Genomic DNA, 17,500 nt, shown 5'->3' on the forward strand with positions numbered 1-17,500 from the left:
ACAACAATGACAGGTGAACAAATTACAACAACAGCTGGACCGACACCAACGGCAGAACCTTCGACAACAGCTGGACCTACAACAACAGGTGAACCTACAACAACAGCTGGGCCTACGCCTACAGCTGGACCTACAACAACAGCTGGGCCTACGCCTACAGCTGGACCTACAACAACAGCTGGGCCTACGCCTACAGCTGGACCTACAACAACAGCTGGGCCTACGCCTACAGTTGGACCTACAACAACAACTGGACCTACAACAGCAGGTGAACCTACAACAACAGCTGGACCTACAATAACAGCCGGACCTACAACAACAGGTGAACCTACAACAGAAGGACCTACAACAACAGCTGGACCTACAACAACAGCTGGACCTACAACAACAGCTGGACCTACAACAACAGCTGGACCTACAACAACAGCTGGACCTACAACAACAGCTGGACCTACAACAACAGCTGGACCTACACCTACAGCTGGACCTACAACAACAGCTGGACCTACACCTACAGTTGGACCTACAACAACAGCTGAACCTACAACAACAGCTGGACCTACACCTACAGCTGAACCTACAACTGAAGGACCTACAACAACAGCTGGACCTACAACAACAGCTGGACCTACACCTACAGCTGGACCTACAACAACAGCTGGACCTACACCTACAGTTGGACCTACAACAACAGCTGAACCTACAACAACAGCTGGACCTACACCTACAGCTGAACCTACAACTGAAGGACCTACAACAACAGCTGGACCTACAACAGCTGAACCTACAACAGAAGGACCTACAACAACAGCTGGACCTACAACAACAGTTGAACCTACAACAGCTGGACCTACAACAACAGCTGGACCTACAACAACAGCTGGACCTACAACAACAGCTGGACCTACAACAACAGCTGGACCTACACATACAGTTGGACCTACAACAACAGCTGGACCTACACAACAGTGACCTACAACAAGTTGGACCTACAACAACAGCTGGACCTACTACCTACAGCTGGACTACAACAACAGTGAACCTAACAACGCTGGACCTACAACAGCTGGACCTACAACAACAGCTGGACCTACAACAACAGTTGAACCTACAACAGCTGGACCTACAACAACAGCTGGACCTACAACACAGCTGACCTACAACAACAGCTGGACCTACAACACAGCTGGACCTACACAACAGTGAACCTACACACAGTTGGACTACAACAACAGTTGGACCTACACCTAACAGTTGACCTACAACAACAGCTGGACCTACAACAACAGCTGGACCTACACTACAGTTGGACCTACAACAACAGCGTGACCTACACAACAGCTGGACCTACAACAAAGGTGACCTACACACAGTGGACCTACACACAGTTGGACTACAACAACAGCTGGACCTACAACAACAGCTGGATACACTACAGTTGACCTAAACAACAGCTGGACCTACAACAACAGCTGGACCTACACCTACAGTTGGACCACAAGAACTACAAAGCTGGACCTACACTACAGTGGACCTACAAAACAGGTGAACCTACAACAACAGCTGGACCTACACCTACAGTTGGACCTACAACAACAGCTGGACCTACACCTACAGTTGGACCTACAACAACAGCTGGACCTACAACAACAGCTGGACCTACAACAACAGTTGAACCTACAACAGCAGGACCTACAAACAGCTGGACCTACAACAACAGCTGGACCTACAACAACAGCTGGACCTACAACAACAGCTGGACCTACAACAGTGGACCTACAACAACAGCTGGACCTACACCTACAGTTGGACCTACAACAACAGCTGGACCTACAACAACAGCTGGACCTACACACAGTTGGACCTACACCTACAGTTGGACCTACAACAACAGCTGGACCTACAACAACAGCTGGACCTACAACAACAGCTGGACCTACAACAACAGCTGGACCTACACCTACAGTTGGACCTACAACCACAGTTGGACCTACACCTACAGTTGGACCTACAACAACAGCTGCAACTACAACAACAGCTGAACCTACACCTACAGCTGGACGTACACCTACAGCTGGACCTACAACAACAGCTGGACCTACAACAGTTGGACTTACAACAACAGGTGAACCTACAACAATAGCTGGACCTATACCTACAGCTGGACCTACAACAACAGCTGGACCTACACCTACAGCTGGACCTACAACAACAGCTGGACCTACAAGCAGTTGGACTTACAACAACAGGTGAACCTACAACAACAGCTAGACCTATACCTACAGCTGGAGCTACAACAGCTGGACCTACACCTACAGCTGGACCTACAACAACGGCTGGACCTACAACAACAGCTGGACCTACAACATTAGCTGGACTTACAACAACAGGTGACCTACACACATGTGGACCTACAACAACAGCTGGACCTACACCTACAGTTGGACCTACCCCTACAGCGGGACCTACAACAACAGCTGGACCTACAACAACAGCTGGACCTACAACAGTTGGACTTACAACAACAGGTGAACCTACAACAATAGCTGGACCTACAACAACAGCTGGACCTACAACAACAGCTGGACCTACACCTACAGTTGGACCTACACCTACAGCTGGACCTACAACAACAGCTGGACCTACAACAACAGCTGGACCTACAACAACAGCTGGACCTACACCTACAGCTGGACCTACAACAACAGCTGGACCTACAACAACAGCTGGACCTACAACAACAGCTGGACCTATAATTGAACCTACAACATCTAGACCTACAATAACAACAACAACTGAACGCAAACCAACATGCGGATTTACAACATCTGAACCTACAAAAATACCTAAACCTACAACAACACTTGGACCTACGTCAACGATCCGACCTATAACAACAGGGACAGCTGGACTTACGACAGCTGGGCCTACAGGTATAGATACTATACATTTTGAACATACAACACCAGCTAAATCTACAATAATAGTTATACCTACAACACCTGGACTAATAAGAACATCTGGATCTACGACATCAACGATATACGAACCTACTAAAATTGGAATTATAACAGATGGACTTATAATAAGTACAACACCTAAGCCTACAACACAACAGCATTTAGGACTGACATTACACTTGAACCTTCAATACCAACATTAGACTATATATAACATATATACCCACAACAACATATCGACCTGCAACAGCATTTGGATCTATAACAAAGACAGAGGCAGAACACACAACAACAACTATCACAACAAATGATGAACCAACGACACTACCTAGATCTACAACAGACAGACCAACAACATCTTGACTCGCAACGACACCAGGCCATACACCAGTTAATCTGAACCTACAAGTACAATACTAACATATGTACTTATAACACCAACAGCTGAACACACACCACATGAATCCACAACTAAAAACACCACACCTCTTACCATAACACTTACACCCCCAACATCTTGAAATACAACAACACCTGAACTTCTAGCCACAACATTAACATCGACACCAACAGTCAGACTATATTATCACATGACCTAGTAACAATAGGCTATAACTACAACTCCGACTAGTCCTACAATAACACTGAGAGGACCATAAACATATATCCGACTTGACCTTTACGACAATATATATATATTTTTTTTGACATCAATGCCAAGACATTTAAGGTATTGTGGCAAATCAGTATCTGGACGGATGTTACTGCAGAGGATGCAGTAATAATCCAATGATACTATCAACAATAGTAACAACAATGATAATAATGATAATGCTAATAATCGTAAAATTGTTATTAGTAATGATAAAAATAATCTTAATAATAATCGTAATAACAATAATAATAATAATGATAATGATAATAACAATAATCTTAATAATAATAATAGCAATAACAATAACAGTGATATAATAATGATAATAATAATAATAGCAATAATCATGATAATGATAATGAAAATAATAATAATGATAACAATGATAATGATAATAATGATATTCATAATAATGATAATAAGGATTATAATAATAATAATAACAATAACAATAACAATAATAGTAATAATGATAATAATAATCATAATAATAATAATAATAATAATAATAATAATAATAATATAAAGATAATAAATAAGGATAATGATTACAGCAACATTATTAATGATAATGATAATGATCATAGTCATAAGGCTAGTAATCATTCTATTACGTAATAATAATAATAACAACAAAAACAATAATAATAAATGTAATGATCATAAAGATACTAATACGTCTAAATACAATCAGTAAATAACAGAAATGCGTAAAGTCTGAGGTGTACATTATATTGTACAATGTACGGGTAAGTAGCTTGCTTAGCTAGGTAGTAAGTAATTTAACTTTTCTAAGCGTTAAAATAATCTTTTTTTTATGATAACTATTAGAACTTCAATCTCACTTTCTGTTATATTTTTGTAACCATTTTCAATTTCCGTTTTTAAATTTCTAACCAACTGCAGTACCCATTACAGAACAAACGGCACCGACAACGCAGGCTCCAGATATAGAGACAACTATTCAAACTACAACTAAGGGTAAACATTTTTATGGCTTTTACCCGGTCTTAAGGATTTGTAGAACATCCCACACACGCAAGATCGAAATATATTGATAACTATACTGTATGTGTGTATGTTTATGAATATATATAATATGCATATATATATATATATATATATAATATGCATATATATTATATATATATATATATATATATATATATATTATATACACACACACATGTAGGGCATATAAATATGTATATATATATATATATATATATATATATATATATATGTATATGTATGTATATATATATATGTATGTATATGTACACACACACACACACACACACACACACACACACACACACACACACACACACACACACACACACACACACACACTTACATACATATAAAGTATTTCTAATAAATATGAATACACAAATCTATACACTCATGAAGGAGCAACATGGCATTCAATTCAGATTATTTTTTTACGAATTTCAGTTTATTCTTTCTTTCTTTTTTTACACATAATCATCTATTACAGCCCCAGTTACAGAACCTCCAGTAACAGCAGCACCAACACAGGCCCCAGATACAGAAACAACCACGAAAGGTAAAGATTTTTCAAACACCCCATCGGGTCCTTTTAAAACTTTGAGGCCGAGATAGATAGCTTAGCGTTATTGATATATACACACGCTACAACAATACGATGTCTAAAAAATAGAAGAAAATTCAACATTTGGTTAGATTTTTAGGTGTATTTAACAAAATGCAGATCATTTTATTTGTACATCAGTGGAATGAATAATGAATAAATTTCATACATTCCTTAATGCATCCTAGGTCCTGAAAAATAATCTTCCTTTCGTAATAATCATCTGCATTAATTATGATAAATTACGCAAGAGGCTTATTTTTCATTATGTAAGATTATAAAAGTTTACTACAGTACTTATCACAACATTTACAGAACAAACGGAACCACCGGTAACACAGGCCCCAGATACAGAAACTACCACGAAAACTGAAGGTAAATATCCTTAAGATTTCACACTGTACAAATCATATCGGATTATTTATTTCTTTATGTATTTATTATAATGACCTCAGAGACGGCGTTTAACCACGAGGCTTTGTGTTTTACATGTGGCCTTATTTAAACTCTTAATTTCATTTTTTTTTTTTTTATAAATTATCACAAAAAGATCCTCATGGCTTTAGGTTACTGTTTTAGTGCAAAATGTAGCTATAAAAAATAATACTGTAATACAGTCTAGTAAGAATGCAAACACAAACACAGTAACGTGTTCACAAAGATGAGAAGGAAAACATCCACAATAAGAAATGAAAATAAATCTTCCTTATTGTGCCTGTTTTCCTTTTCACGATCTAGTATTAAATGTATCACATATACATGCTCAGGATTGCAATATTCAATCTACGCAACTTAGATTAGTAAAATTCTAGAAAGATTAGAATAACTGATTTCACAGAGTGAATGGTAGCTAATTATAGGACAAAATTTGGAGCAGGTGAGTCAACATTTCATCTCACTGAAATTACTCATTCGTCGCCATATCTTGATATTATCATGAAACATATAACATATAACTTATTGTAAGTATGATATCCTTTGGTATCCTATCCATAAAGCTCCTCGAAAACCATGTTTTACATTTCTACCATTCTGGTAACTATCATAACAGTAACTACAAAACAAACGGAATCGCCTGTAACGGCAGCACCCACAACGCAGGCGCCAGACACAGAAACTACCACGAAAGCTAAAGGTAAAGATATGTGTGACTTCTAGGTGTTTGTTGTGTTGCATATAATAATGTCAACAAGCAATTCACGCGTGCACCAACAATTAATAAATAAAACAATAAAAAAAACGATATTTATAAAAATAAATAAACGCTAACCACAATAAACTGTTAAAACTAGCACAAGCACACGTCTGCGGCCGCCATTCCTTTTAACATTCGGCAACACCCGAAACCTACAAACTGTTTTTCATTCGTTACGCTCATGTTGAATTAATTTCTTTATTGAATCAAAGATATTTATAGAAGTTAAGGAATTAGGTAGTCCTACAGTGACGATTTATCTGAGGCATTTAAGCGACACCCACTGTGGTCATTAACATCAATTTGTTTCTAATACAGTTAACTTTCTATCATCATATTTACATATTTACATTAGATTTACCTGACCTCGCTTTACTGCTGTAGATTCTCCTCTTGGGGTTAACTGAAAATACATTGTTTCAATTTTACAACAATATTAACTATTGCAGAGCAAACGGAGGCTCCAACGACAGCAGCACCTGCGCCTGATGCAGAAACCACCACAAAAGGTAAACATAAGGATTATATTAATTTTATTTTAGGCATCATTAGTTATTATTTGTCTCACTACCCATACATACGAAACTACTGTTCCCAAATAGATTTTCAGGCAATTTATTAGATAATTCACAAAATTATTTGTCGGAAATAAATGACTAAATTGTTCGCAGATTTTGATTGTAGCAGCTGTACTTTTCAGTCCACAAACGTTCTTTTCATAGGCCTCGGGAAGCTAACGTAGGCTTGGTCAGGTAAAGTTGGATATGCTAGGCTAGATTAGGCTAGGTTGGGTTGAGGTCAGTTGGGTTGGTACGCTGGGGCCTAATTTTTCTTAACAGTTTTCGATTTTTTTGGGAAATATTTGACCATCATTAATGCATTCAAAGTCTCACGAACTTGATTTCCGATTTAACTGAAAGGCCACATTATTACAGAGCATATCAGACAATCTCTAGAAAAAACAAAACGCACCAAAAACTAAATCTCTTATTCATAGCAACAGTAATCTACAACATACAGCTATGTCTACTGAATACAACATTATTACATCCCAACAACATCCACAGAACCGACAGAAGCTCCAACAACCGCAGCACCTACTCCTGATACAAATGCTACCAAAAGAACAGAAGGTAGAGAGTCTTACTACTTAATGCTCGTATATAGAGTTTGGATGCACCATACAATATGTAACATTTCCAGTAGACAACATTAACAATGATACACATTTATACAGTTTATTCTGTACATATGCTTATAAAATGTACATATATTCACACACGCACACGCACACGCACACGCAGACACACACACACGCACACACGCACACACGCACACACACACACACACACACACACACACACACACACACACACACACACACATACACACACACTCACTCACACAGATATATACACAAGTTTTAAGCATTACCTAAAGTCTCCATAGAGGGTTTGTTTTACATTTTAAGTATACTGCAGTCTTTCACATAGATCCATAGACCCCACACTTTATTACCTATCACGACAGTAACTACAAAACAAAAGGAATCGGCAGCACATGCAACGCATGGGCCAGACACAGAAAATACCAAGAAAGGTAAACATGTATACGGCTTCAAGCAATGTGTTGTGTTGCATACAACAGTGAAAACAAGGAACGCGCACCAAAATATAAATAAACTTATTGATAATATATGTGGAATTAAGGATAAAACTTAACCACCAACCTTAATAAATGGTCTGAAAACACGTTTGCTGGCACCGTTTACACACTATATAAACCACCACAGAAACTACCACGAAAGCTAAAGGTAAAAGTTTGTTGTGTTGCATACAACAGTATCACGAAGCGATGTGAGCACGCACAGACTTTAAACAATTGCATAAATAAGATAAATAAAAAATAAAAATATAATTTCCGAGTAAATTACATAAGATAAACACTAACCACCATAAATCGGGTGTGAACAACATCACAAGCACACGTCTGCTGGCACCATCCATATCAACCTCAAAGAGTTACCGTACCTGCCAACTGCGTCATATATTAAGCATGTTTTTTTAAGATGAATTTCTTCTCTGAATCAAAGAGATTTACAAAATTCAACGAGTTTGGGAATTATACAATGACGAATGGATATCTACAGTAGTCATGGATTTTTTCTTCTAGAACGGATAATTTTTTTCAGTGTCATCTCCGTAGATTATCTTCAGCTGATTTCATTTCAACTGTGATTTCATTAAGTGATAATCACTTTCACAACCGCATTACCTGTTACAGAGCAAACAGCACAACCACCGCCGGCAACAGCACAACCACCGCCGGTAACAGCACAACCACCGCCGGCAACAGCACAACCACCGCCGGTAACAGCACAACCACCGCCGGTAACAGCACAACCACCGCCGGCAACAGCACAACCACCGCCGGCAACAGCACAACCACCGCCGGTAACAGCACAACCACCGCCGGCAACAGCACAACCACCGCCGGCAACAGCACAACCACCGCCGGTAACAGCACAACCACCGCCGGCAACAGCACAACCACCGCCTACAACAGCACAACCACCGCCGACAACAGCACAACCACCGCCTACAACAGCACAACCACCGCCGACAACAGCACAACCACCGCCGACAACAGCACAACCACCGCCGACAACAGCACAACCACCGCCAGACACAGAAACTACCACAATAGCTCAAGGTAAGCTTTCTCTTTTTACCTAAAGTATGTCAACCGGAGATGACTCCTGGAGACGATATTTTTTCAAGAGTAACCATCACAACACATATATATATATTCATATATATGTTTATATATATGTATATGTATACTTATATTATATGCTTAAATATAAAAAAACTAAAACACACACATATATATATAGTATATATACACACATTATTATGTAAGTAGTTTTTCCACAAATACACAAGTTGGAGCATTCGGTATTATTTCTAGATTTAAAGAAAGCAACATGTTACCCACATTGACTGACTGATTATAAATGAATCAGTGTAATTCAGAAGCAGAATACCGTTAAACATCCTGCGAAATTGTTTATTCTCATTTATGACGCTTTGGTTTAGGCCAAAATATCAATTTTTATGTGTCTACACTGGTTTAACTGAATGAATTGTAATCATTTAGCAACTTGAATACACCGTGCCGATCAAAATTGAAATGAACTGTTCTCATTTAAAACTCCAAGATTTTTTTGTGTAAATCCAATTAGAACATCAACTAGAAATGTGTATAGACAGTAATATAAACAAGTAAAGTATTGTCACCGTTAATATTGCCATCATAACCTACAAAACAAATATACAAACATTATTCACCATACAAACCATGTTTCACATTTTCTACAATAACATTACCTATCATATCAGTAACTACAAAACAAACGGAATCGCATGTAACGGCAGCACCTACAACGCAGGCGCCAGGTAATGTTTTAGTATCATATATATCGGTTTTAATCTTACAATCTCATTTTCACTGTTAACAACAATATCAATTATTACAGAGCAAACGGAAGCTCCTGCACCAGAAACTACTACAAAGGCTAAAGGTAAGGATTTCATTGTACACGATATTAAGTACCTTTACCTTTGATTTACAGCAACCGCTTTAATCATAACGCTATGTCCACTAAAGATGACAATTTCTGTAACAATAGTGACCACCACATCAACACTCACAGGATTTTATCTTATTTAGAATTAGGTACCTTTTAGCTTTAATTTACAGCAACAACTTTAATCATAACACTATGTTCACTATATCTGACATTTTCTGCAGCAATAGTGACCACCACAGCATTCACGGAACAAACGGAATCAATAGTAGCTGCAGGACCTACAACTGCAACATAAACTGCCACAAAGGCTCCTTAATTATATACAGTTATATATTTCTAATATACTGTCGAGATACTATGTAGGAATGAACATGAATTATATATCATGATATAAACAAACACAATGCGCTTTACAGTATGTGTAAGGTCATAACTTAGATTATGTTTACTACAGACAGTACAGTTCCTAATAACAGTATCATTTACTGCACCAACACTCTTAAAACAAACGAAATTCACAGCAACAGCAGCACTTGCGGCAGACACAGAAAATACTACGAAAGCTGAAATTTTAAAACCAGAAACGCATAAAGATAATGTGAAACAAATAAATAAAAGAAGAAAAATGATAAACAAGTTAATAAAAGAAGAAAAATAATAAACAAATTAAAAATGAAAATGTATATTTGAAACCATACTGCCTGTTTGCATTTACACACATATCTGGTAGATCTTCATAGGCAAATTGCTTGTTTAGGACATGCTACACTGCCTGTGTCTATATGAACTTGTGATAATAAGTAAATTATCATTTCCATATTCATTTGAATGATTTCTTGTTAGCTTCTCACTTTTTACGACACTATTGCATGTTACAGAGCAAACGGAAGCTCCGGTAACTGCAGCTCCTACTCCAGAAACTACCACAAAAGCTAAAGGTAAAGATTCCATCCTATTTTATATTAGGTATGTTTTAGCTCGTATGTACATCAGTGGTTTCAGACATGACTATGTCTAGCTCTCAACAACGATATTCCTTTTAAAAACTGACGCTATGTGTACTAGAAATGACAATTTTACAACAATAGAAATAATTACATCTACAGAACAAACGGAAGCTCCAGCAACAGCAGCGCCTGCACCAGAAACTACCACACAGGCTAAAGGTAAGGATTCAACCTTATTTATATTAGGTATGTTTTCGCTCTTATGGACATCAGTAGTTCTAAACAATGACGCTATGCCCAGCTCTCGACGGCAAATAATCCTCTTAAAACAAGACACCATGTCTACATGAGGTGACATTTTTAAAACTTTAGTAACCATCACAATTCCCCCAGAACAAACGGAGGCACCAGTAACTGCAGCACCTGTACCTGCGCCTGAGACTACCACAAAAGCCCAAGGTAATAAAGAGTGCACGTGAATATGTTCCCAAATCTTTTACAGCACATAAGAGGTGTTAAATACATAAAAGATTCACGTAAAGGCGCAGTAAAGGAGGTACTTAATATTAGGCAGCATTGCTAAGTTGCAGCCTGCAGACCGGATGCTATGCTGTAACTGCACGCTAATTAGATAACACTGTCTGATCATCGTGCACAGAATAAAATAGCGGTGTGTGTGTATGTGCGTGCATATATATATATATATATATGTGTGTGTGTGTGTGTGTGTGTGTGTGTGTGTGTGTGTGTGTGTGTGTGTGTGTGTGTGTGAGTGTGTGTGTCTGTGAGTGTGTGAATGTGTGTTTTTGTGGGGGGGGGGGGGGGGGGAGTAGGTGAGGAAAGGTAGGCCTACGATTTTGTAAGTTCTACAATGACAAGTTATATGCCCTGTGTCCTCACAATGGTGTCTCCGATAAAAAATAAAAAATAAATGATCTTGTTTAACGTGAAATTTTATCAAGTTATTATCACTTTAGCATCTCTATTGCCTATTACAGAGCAAACAGAAGCTCCAGTAACAGCAGCGCCTGCGCCGGAAACAACCACAAAAGCTAAAGGTAAGGATTTTATCTTATTTAACATTATATAACATTCTGCTCTAAGCAACATCAACGGACTTTTAAACATGAGACTGTCTACTATAGATTATACTTTCATAACAGTATTAACCATCGCAACATCCACAGAACAAACCGAAGCACCAGTGACTGCAGCTCCGGCGCCTGCACCAGAAACTACCACAAAAGCTAAAGAAGGTTAGCGTGCCATTTCATTTTACGAACAATAAAATTATTCGTCATTTAATCGTCATTTATGTAGCTTCAGAACAAAGTTACGTTTACTGTTTATTTGGTTTGGATCTACGTTCCTATCAATTGACTATGAGCTTACATATTGCACGAAATTATTAAGATAGACATGAATTATAAGCAATTATATCACCTAACCTGCACTTAGATAAGTCGCTACATTTTCTTCTATAACTTCAGTACTAGTCAAAACCAAATTATCCTTAAATGATAGCATATACTTATAAATTTAGTAGTTCTACAAAAACAAATTATATATAAACTACTCCGCCTGCGGTTGTGATATGTAAATTGTCAGGTTCTGTATTCATCAGATTTCATGTCAGAATCCTCACATTTTACAACAGTATTATCTGTTACAGAGCAAACAGATGCTCCAGCAACAGCAGCGCCTGCACCAGAAACTACCACAAAAGCTAAAGGTAAAGATTACCCTTTATTTTAGATTACGTATCCTTTAACTCTCATCTAGAGCAACGGTCCTTTTAAAACTTGACGTGTCGTAAAGATAGCATTTAAATAAGAGTAATAACCATCACAACATCCACAGAACCAACGGCCTCGCCAGTTACTGCAGCACCTGCTCCTGCACCGGAAACTACTACAAAAGCTCCAGGTAAATGTTATAAATGATTTCAAATTCCTTAGCCATTCATGACGCATTAAATATTAATATTGATATTATATTAAATATCTGACAGGAAATATTAAATGAGGCACTTCAGTTGTATATAACACAGTACCCAATATTCAGTAGTTTTGTAGTTTTATTATGAATTGTTTTCTAACTCCATTTTCGTGCTATGTTATTTAGAGGCAATGTGCAAGTTATTATTCAGTATATATAATTCCAATTTTCAATATGAATTTCTTTAGATATATACCTTTTATTACAGTTCTGATATCTGAATGAGTATGCAAAGCACTCTAGGCAAATCTTAGTGCTCTTTATTGCCTGGAAATAATATCTAAAAGCGTTCTATAACAGCCATACCTTCTACAGCACCAGTGACAGAAGCACCAGCACCTGTAACGGAGGCCCCAGTAGAGGGTAAGGATTTCCAAGGCGTCGAGTTGGTAGTTAGGCTACTGCTGCAGAATACAATAATATATGAAGTCAATAATGTAGCAAACACAGAAATAGCGGGCGCGCCCACGCACACATGCACGGACACACACACACACACACACACACACGCGCGCGCGCCCGCGCGCCCCGCGCACGCACGTGTGTGCATATCACTGTAGGCGAAGTATTTACAAATATATTGGTATTAAGAATTTGAAAAAAAGTAAATACACACTAATAGAGGTAAAAACCTTGATCTTAGCTACTAGCATCACTCACTGACCATATTACGAAATGAAATAAACACAGATAATGCATGACGATGGAGCCTGACTGCCTCTCTTCCCACAGCGACCACCGCCCAGTTCAACACATCCGGTTTCACTGGGTCTGTCTCAACATTTTACACACTTGCGGCGAGCGACGGCAATATCATTGTGATAACTTTTGGAGTAGAACTCATTCTAAAGTTGACACAAGAGAAGGCCTTTACGTTTGTGTTTGTTCTGCAGGTTAGTATATATTTTTCGTATACTTATTGCACTTTGATCTAACACCCCTTCAGTTCAATAGGAATTTTCTGGGATATATTACTATATCCCATATAGTAATATATGGGATTTCCTGACTTAATCAGTCTAATTTCGCAGAGCCAAAATAATGTCCACATATTATTCCCAGCCAGTGGAAAAAGTCACATCCTAATTTTCGGGGAAGAAAAAACGTTTTACATTTTGTCTAATTTGCTGGTTCGTCGATCCAAGAATTGCCTGTAACCTACAGTGGGCAATGTCTATTCTGGGACGCTCCTCCCGTCTTAAGCGGTCTGGGATTTTTTTTTTTTTTTTTTTTTTATGTTAGAAGTCTCAGATTTGAACCTCTGCGACAGAGTCTGTGCTAAAGATGGAACGAATTTATATTTTCCGCATGCGTAGTGCTTTATTTATTCATCTATTTTTTTTAATTTTCGTAAATGCGAATTTCTAATATTCGAATCCGGTCCTTCTTCCATAATTCAAGTGCCGGTATTATAAGGAAAGGAAAAGGAGAGGGGAGGCGAAAGGTAGAAGCACCTGTCATTGGATTTCTTCCGTTGAAGTTCCTCGTTTCCGCTCGTAATTTCTAAATGCTATAACTGACTTGACTATTTGGGTTGCTCAGCATCAGTCATAGACTTTCCTTTTTGAATTGTCGTTGAACTTGTCTTTGAAAAATTGATAGCGAAAACGAGTGAGAAGTCTGGGGCCCGCGAGGGGTTGGATGGGCAGGGTTGCCGCTTCGCTTAATCGGTCTTTCCTTATCCTTCGCACACACCAATTGCATTTCTTTATATCTTTATATCTAGGGCGAACGCGAATACTGTATAACATAGCAAACAGCTCTGAATGCAAAAGCGTCCATCAATATTCGGCACAGGCTTTGGAGAGGCAGAGGAGTGTTCAATGATGTTGGTTTTGCACTTTTTTTCATAATGCAATTCTTCTTCAGGTGCGCTCTTCAGGCACAGTTACAGAAACCTTCAGCTCCATGGCGTCGTTAGCAGCGTTGTCTGGTGTTCGACAAGAAACCGTAATCAGCAGAGCAGAAACGAACGAAGAGGGAACAGACACCACCACTTTCATTTCCGCACTGGATAGGCAGAACAAGACGTCCACAGGCAACAACACAGAGTGTCTTTATACCATGGAGTGAGTGATGCACTACGCCAGGATTCTCTTCCAATCGTCATTTCGTCCTTCACTGTAACTTCGTGCATCTTACCAGACTAACTCCTCTAAACACTCATGATGGTTTATTGTATTTCTATTAAACTATTCACTCACGGTCTTCACCCGACTGAACTCTTACGTGTCTTTTAGGGTAACCCTGATGAAAATCCAGTTCACCAATTCGCTGACAGGCGAACTATACCCGTGCGATTTGGACAACCAAGCGAATGCTCAGCCCCCCTATTTGGAAATCAAAGACAAATATAACAACACGTGAGTACTGACAATGACTATGTTCAACGTTTTTCGTTTTATATATAAACCATGAAGCTATATGTATATTAGAATATATAGACAATGTATACAGTGAAAGAGGTGTAATTAAATTATCTGTTCTCCCCAGCGTCACCCATAGATATTGTTACGTGGACCAAAATGTGAGCATCCACTCATTTGGCGACCAGATGTTTGGCTATATTGTGACCAACGGAGATCCAAATATTATTCCAGACATTCAGTACGTTAAATTTTGAAGTATGGGCTTGTGAGAGCGACTTTCGATACCACTACAATATAGAAAATGTATTTTGAGCATGTACACACACACACACACACACACACTCTCTCTCTCTCTCTCTCTCTCTCTCTATCTTTCTCTCTCTCTCTCTCTCTCTCTCTCCCTCTCTCTTATTACCCCTCTCTCATGCTCTCTCACTCTTACACGCGCACATAAACCAAGGGATGGATTCACAAATCGCTTCACTTTAGCAGTAAGATGAAATGCAATCATTTTTTAAAAATTATAAATCATTTTATGCTCATACATTTCTTTCTCAGTCTTATTTTTCCCTTTCTCCTTTCTTTCAGGGTGGTTCAAAAGAAGGAAGAATACTGTTGTGGCGGCGTGTTCTACGGAGCCTTCCGTGTGCCACTCATCATACCGTCGCCGGATTATCCTCAGTACAAACCCCACATGCGATGTCCTTTCATCTTCAGGGTAAATTTTCTGTTGTTTTCTATGTACAGCCATCAGCAGTGATTCGCCTTGTCAGACAGAGATCGGAGGAGCCAGGCTTCTCTTGGATGCAAAGGTGAAAAAAAGGCTTACAGAAGTACATAATACGGCAGCGATCTAATGGTGCTTTTGGCAGTCGCAAAGCATAAAACGGTGGTTTAATTTGTAAAATGTTTCTCCTAGGAGACGGAAACATTTTCATTATAAGTAGATAAGTTAATCTCAGTCTAAGGAAGCATCACTGCCTTTGTTTATGGGATATCAGCTGACTGTGAAGTGCTTGGCTCTTTTCCTAAATTATTATTATCCTTACAATTTTTGTAAGTAGCAGTACTAGTATTATTATTACTATCATGACCATCTTCACTTACAATGAATATATTGTCAAAATCTTGTAAACTCGCCCCATTTTCTCACTCTGACGTCGTCCTCTCTCAGTGCGACGAGGACTATGACGACTGCGTCATCCGTCTCGAATTCGAGAACTTCAACCTCGCCTCCAACGACCTCAGCCGAAGCCGTCGCCAAGCGCTGAACGAAAGCGACTTCGGGAACAGGACAGATGCCACCACCCTCGCCCCTTACGTTCCGCCAACCGGATCCGACTTCAACCGGACGATCTGCGCCGGCGAGGATGTGGTTCGGGTCAGTCAGTGCGGATCCATCTCGGCGATCAACTCTCGCGAGTAAGTGCGACGTCAGCTATTCATTTTTGCATTTGTGAATAGACACGTACTGTTTCTGTTCTATTTAATGTCATCTGTTTTCTTTTCTTGAATTCATATGCTTCTGTTTTGTGCTCACTTTTACATTAGTTATCCCCACACACAAGTATTTTTTTTTTGTTCTATTTATTTATTTTTAGTGATCTCTTATTTATTTATTTTTTGATTTTCCATCCTGATTTCTGTAAATATCTACGTGGTGCCTCGCCTTCCCCACCTCAAGCCTCCCCTCCTTCCCCACAGGTTCTGCGCGGACAACCCTCCCTCGCAAGTCTACACAGGCTACAAAGAAGTGCTGTTGTACTTCGACTCGAACGACGAAAGGCAAGACCAGGGCTTCGTGATCAAATTCACGCCGAAGGACAGGAGGAAATGTAAGATACGCTTGTTCAGTGATATTCAGTGCGTGTGTTATCTTTCCCACGCGCACTTGTGGGAAGGATAACACGCTAATATACACTAATGCTGCCTGTGTGCAATGTGTGCAAATACCTGAATTCACTTTTGTGAAGATCTATTTTTTGTTATTTTTGTTTGTGATCTTTCATGGCAGTAATCTTGCTTGTATTTGTCGTTGCAAGTTTCGCAAATATCTCGTGATGATGATATCGTTCTCACAGCATTTTTCTCTCTTTCCTCCCAGGGATTTATTCTGACGCCGAACTCGAGCCCAAGTGCTGTGAGTAAATTACACTTAAGTGGTTCTTT

General features: G+C 38.9%; 1 protein-coding gene across 34 annotated transcripts in view; it reads left to right on the forward strand.

Moving 5' to 3' along the window:
• Positions 1-17,500, forward strand: part of LOC125030942 (mucin-2-like) — a 26,408-nt gene that overhangs the window by 3,828 nt on the left and 5,080 nt on the right. For 3 of the 34 annotated variants that reach the window (XM_047621327.1, XM_047621334.1, XM_047621335.1), the window contains 24 exons: positions 1-322; positions 4,534-4,596; positions 5,117-5,185; positions 5,546-5,605; positions 6,282-6,365; positions 6,875-6,934; positions 8,709-9,137; positions 9,964-10,008; positions 10,896-10,955; positions 11,124-11,183; positions 11,358-11,423; positions 11,963-12,022; positions 12,152-12,220; positions 12,637-12,696; positions 12,825-12,890; positions 13,278-13,325; positions 13,695-13,855; positions 14,832-15,031; positions 15,203-15,325; positions 15,456-15,569; positions 15,920-16,049; positions 16,506-16,753; positions 17,036-17,166; positions 17,436-17,471. The exon at positions 1-322 is cut by the window's left edge and continues 521 nt beyond it. In XM_047621327.1, the coding sequence (XP_047477283.1) occupies positions 1-322; positions 4,534-4,596; positions 5,117-5,185; positions 5,546-5,605; positions 6,282-6,365; positions 6,875-6,934; positions 8,709-9,137; positions 9,964-10,008; positions 10,896-10,955; positions 11,124-11,183; positions 11,358-11,423; positions 11,963-12,022; positions 12,152-12,220; positions 12,637-12,696; positions 12,825-12,890; positions 13,278-13,325; positions 13,695-13,855; positions 14,832-15,031; positions 15,203-15,325; positions 15,456-15,569; positions 15,920-16,049; positions 16,506-16,753; positions 17,036-17,166; positions 17,436-17,471 (2,764 nt within the window). Of the gene's footprint in view, positions 323-4,521; positions 4,597-5,116; positions 5,186-5,545; positions 5,606-6,281; positions 6,366-6,874; positions 6,935-8,708; positions 9,138-9,963; positions 10,009-10,895; positions 10,956-11,123; positions 11,184-11,357; positions 11,424-11,962; positions 12,023-12,151; positions 12,221-12,636; positions 12,697-12,824; positions 12,891-13,277; positions 13,326-13,694; positions 13,856-14,831; positions 15,032-15,202; positions 15,326-15,455; positions 15,570-15,919; positions 16,050-16,505; positions 16,754-17,035; positions 17,167-17,435; positions 17,472-17,500 lie in introns of all 34 variants that reach the window. The other 31 variants (XM_047621347.1, XM_047621351.1, XM_047621362.1 and 28 more) reach the window with 25 other exon arrangements.

Source organism: Penaeus chinensis, chromosome 12 (assembly GCF_019202785.1).
Source record: "Penaeus chinensis breed Huanghai No. 1 chromosome 12, ASM1920278v2, whole genome shotgun sequence".
In the NCBI taxonomy this organism is placed as follows: Eukaryota; Metazoa; Arthropoda; class Malacostraca; order Decapoda; family Penaeidae; genus Penaeus; species Penaeus chinensis.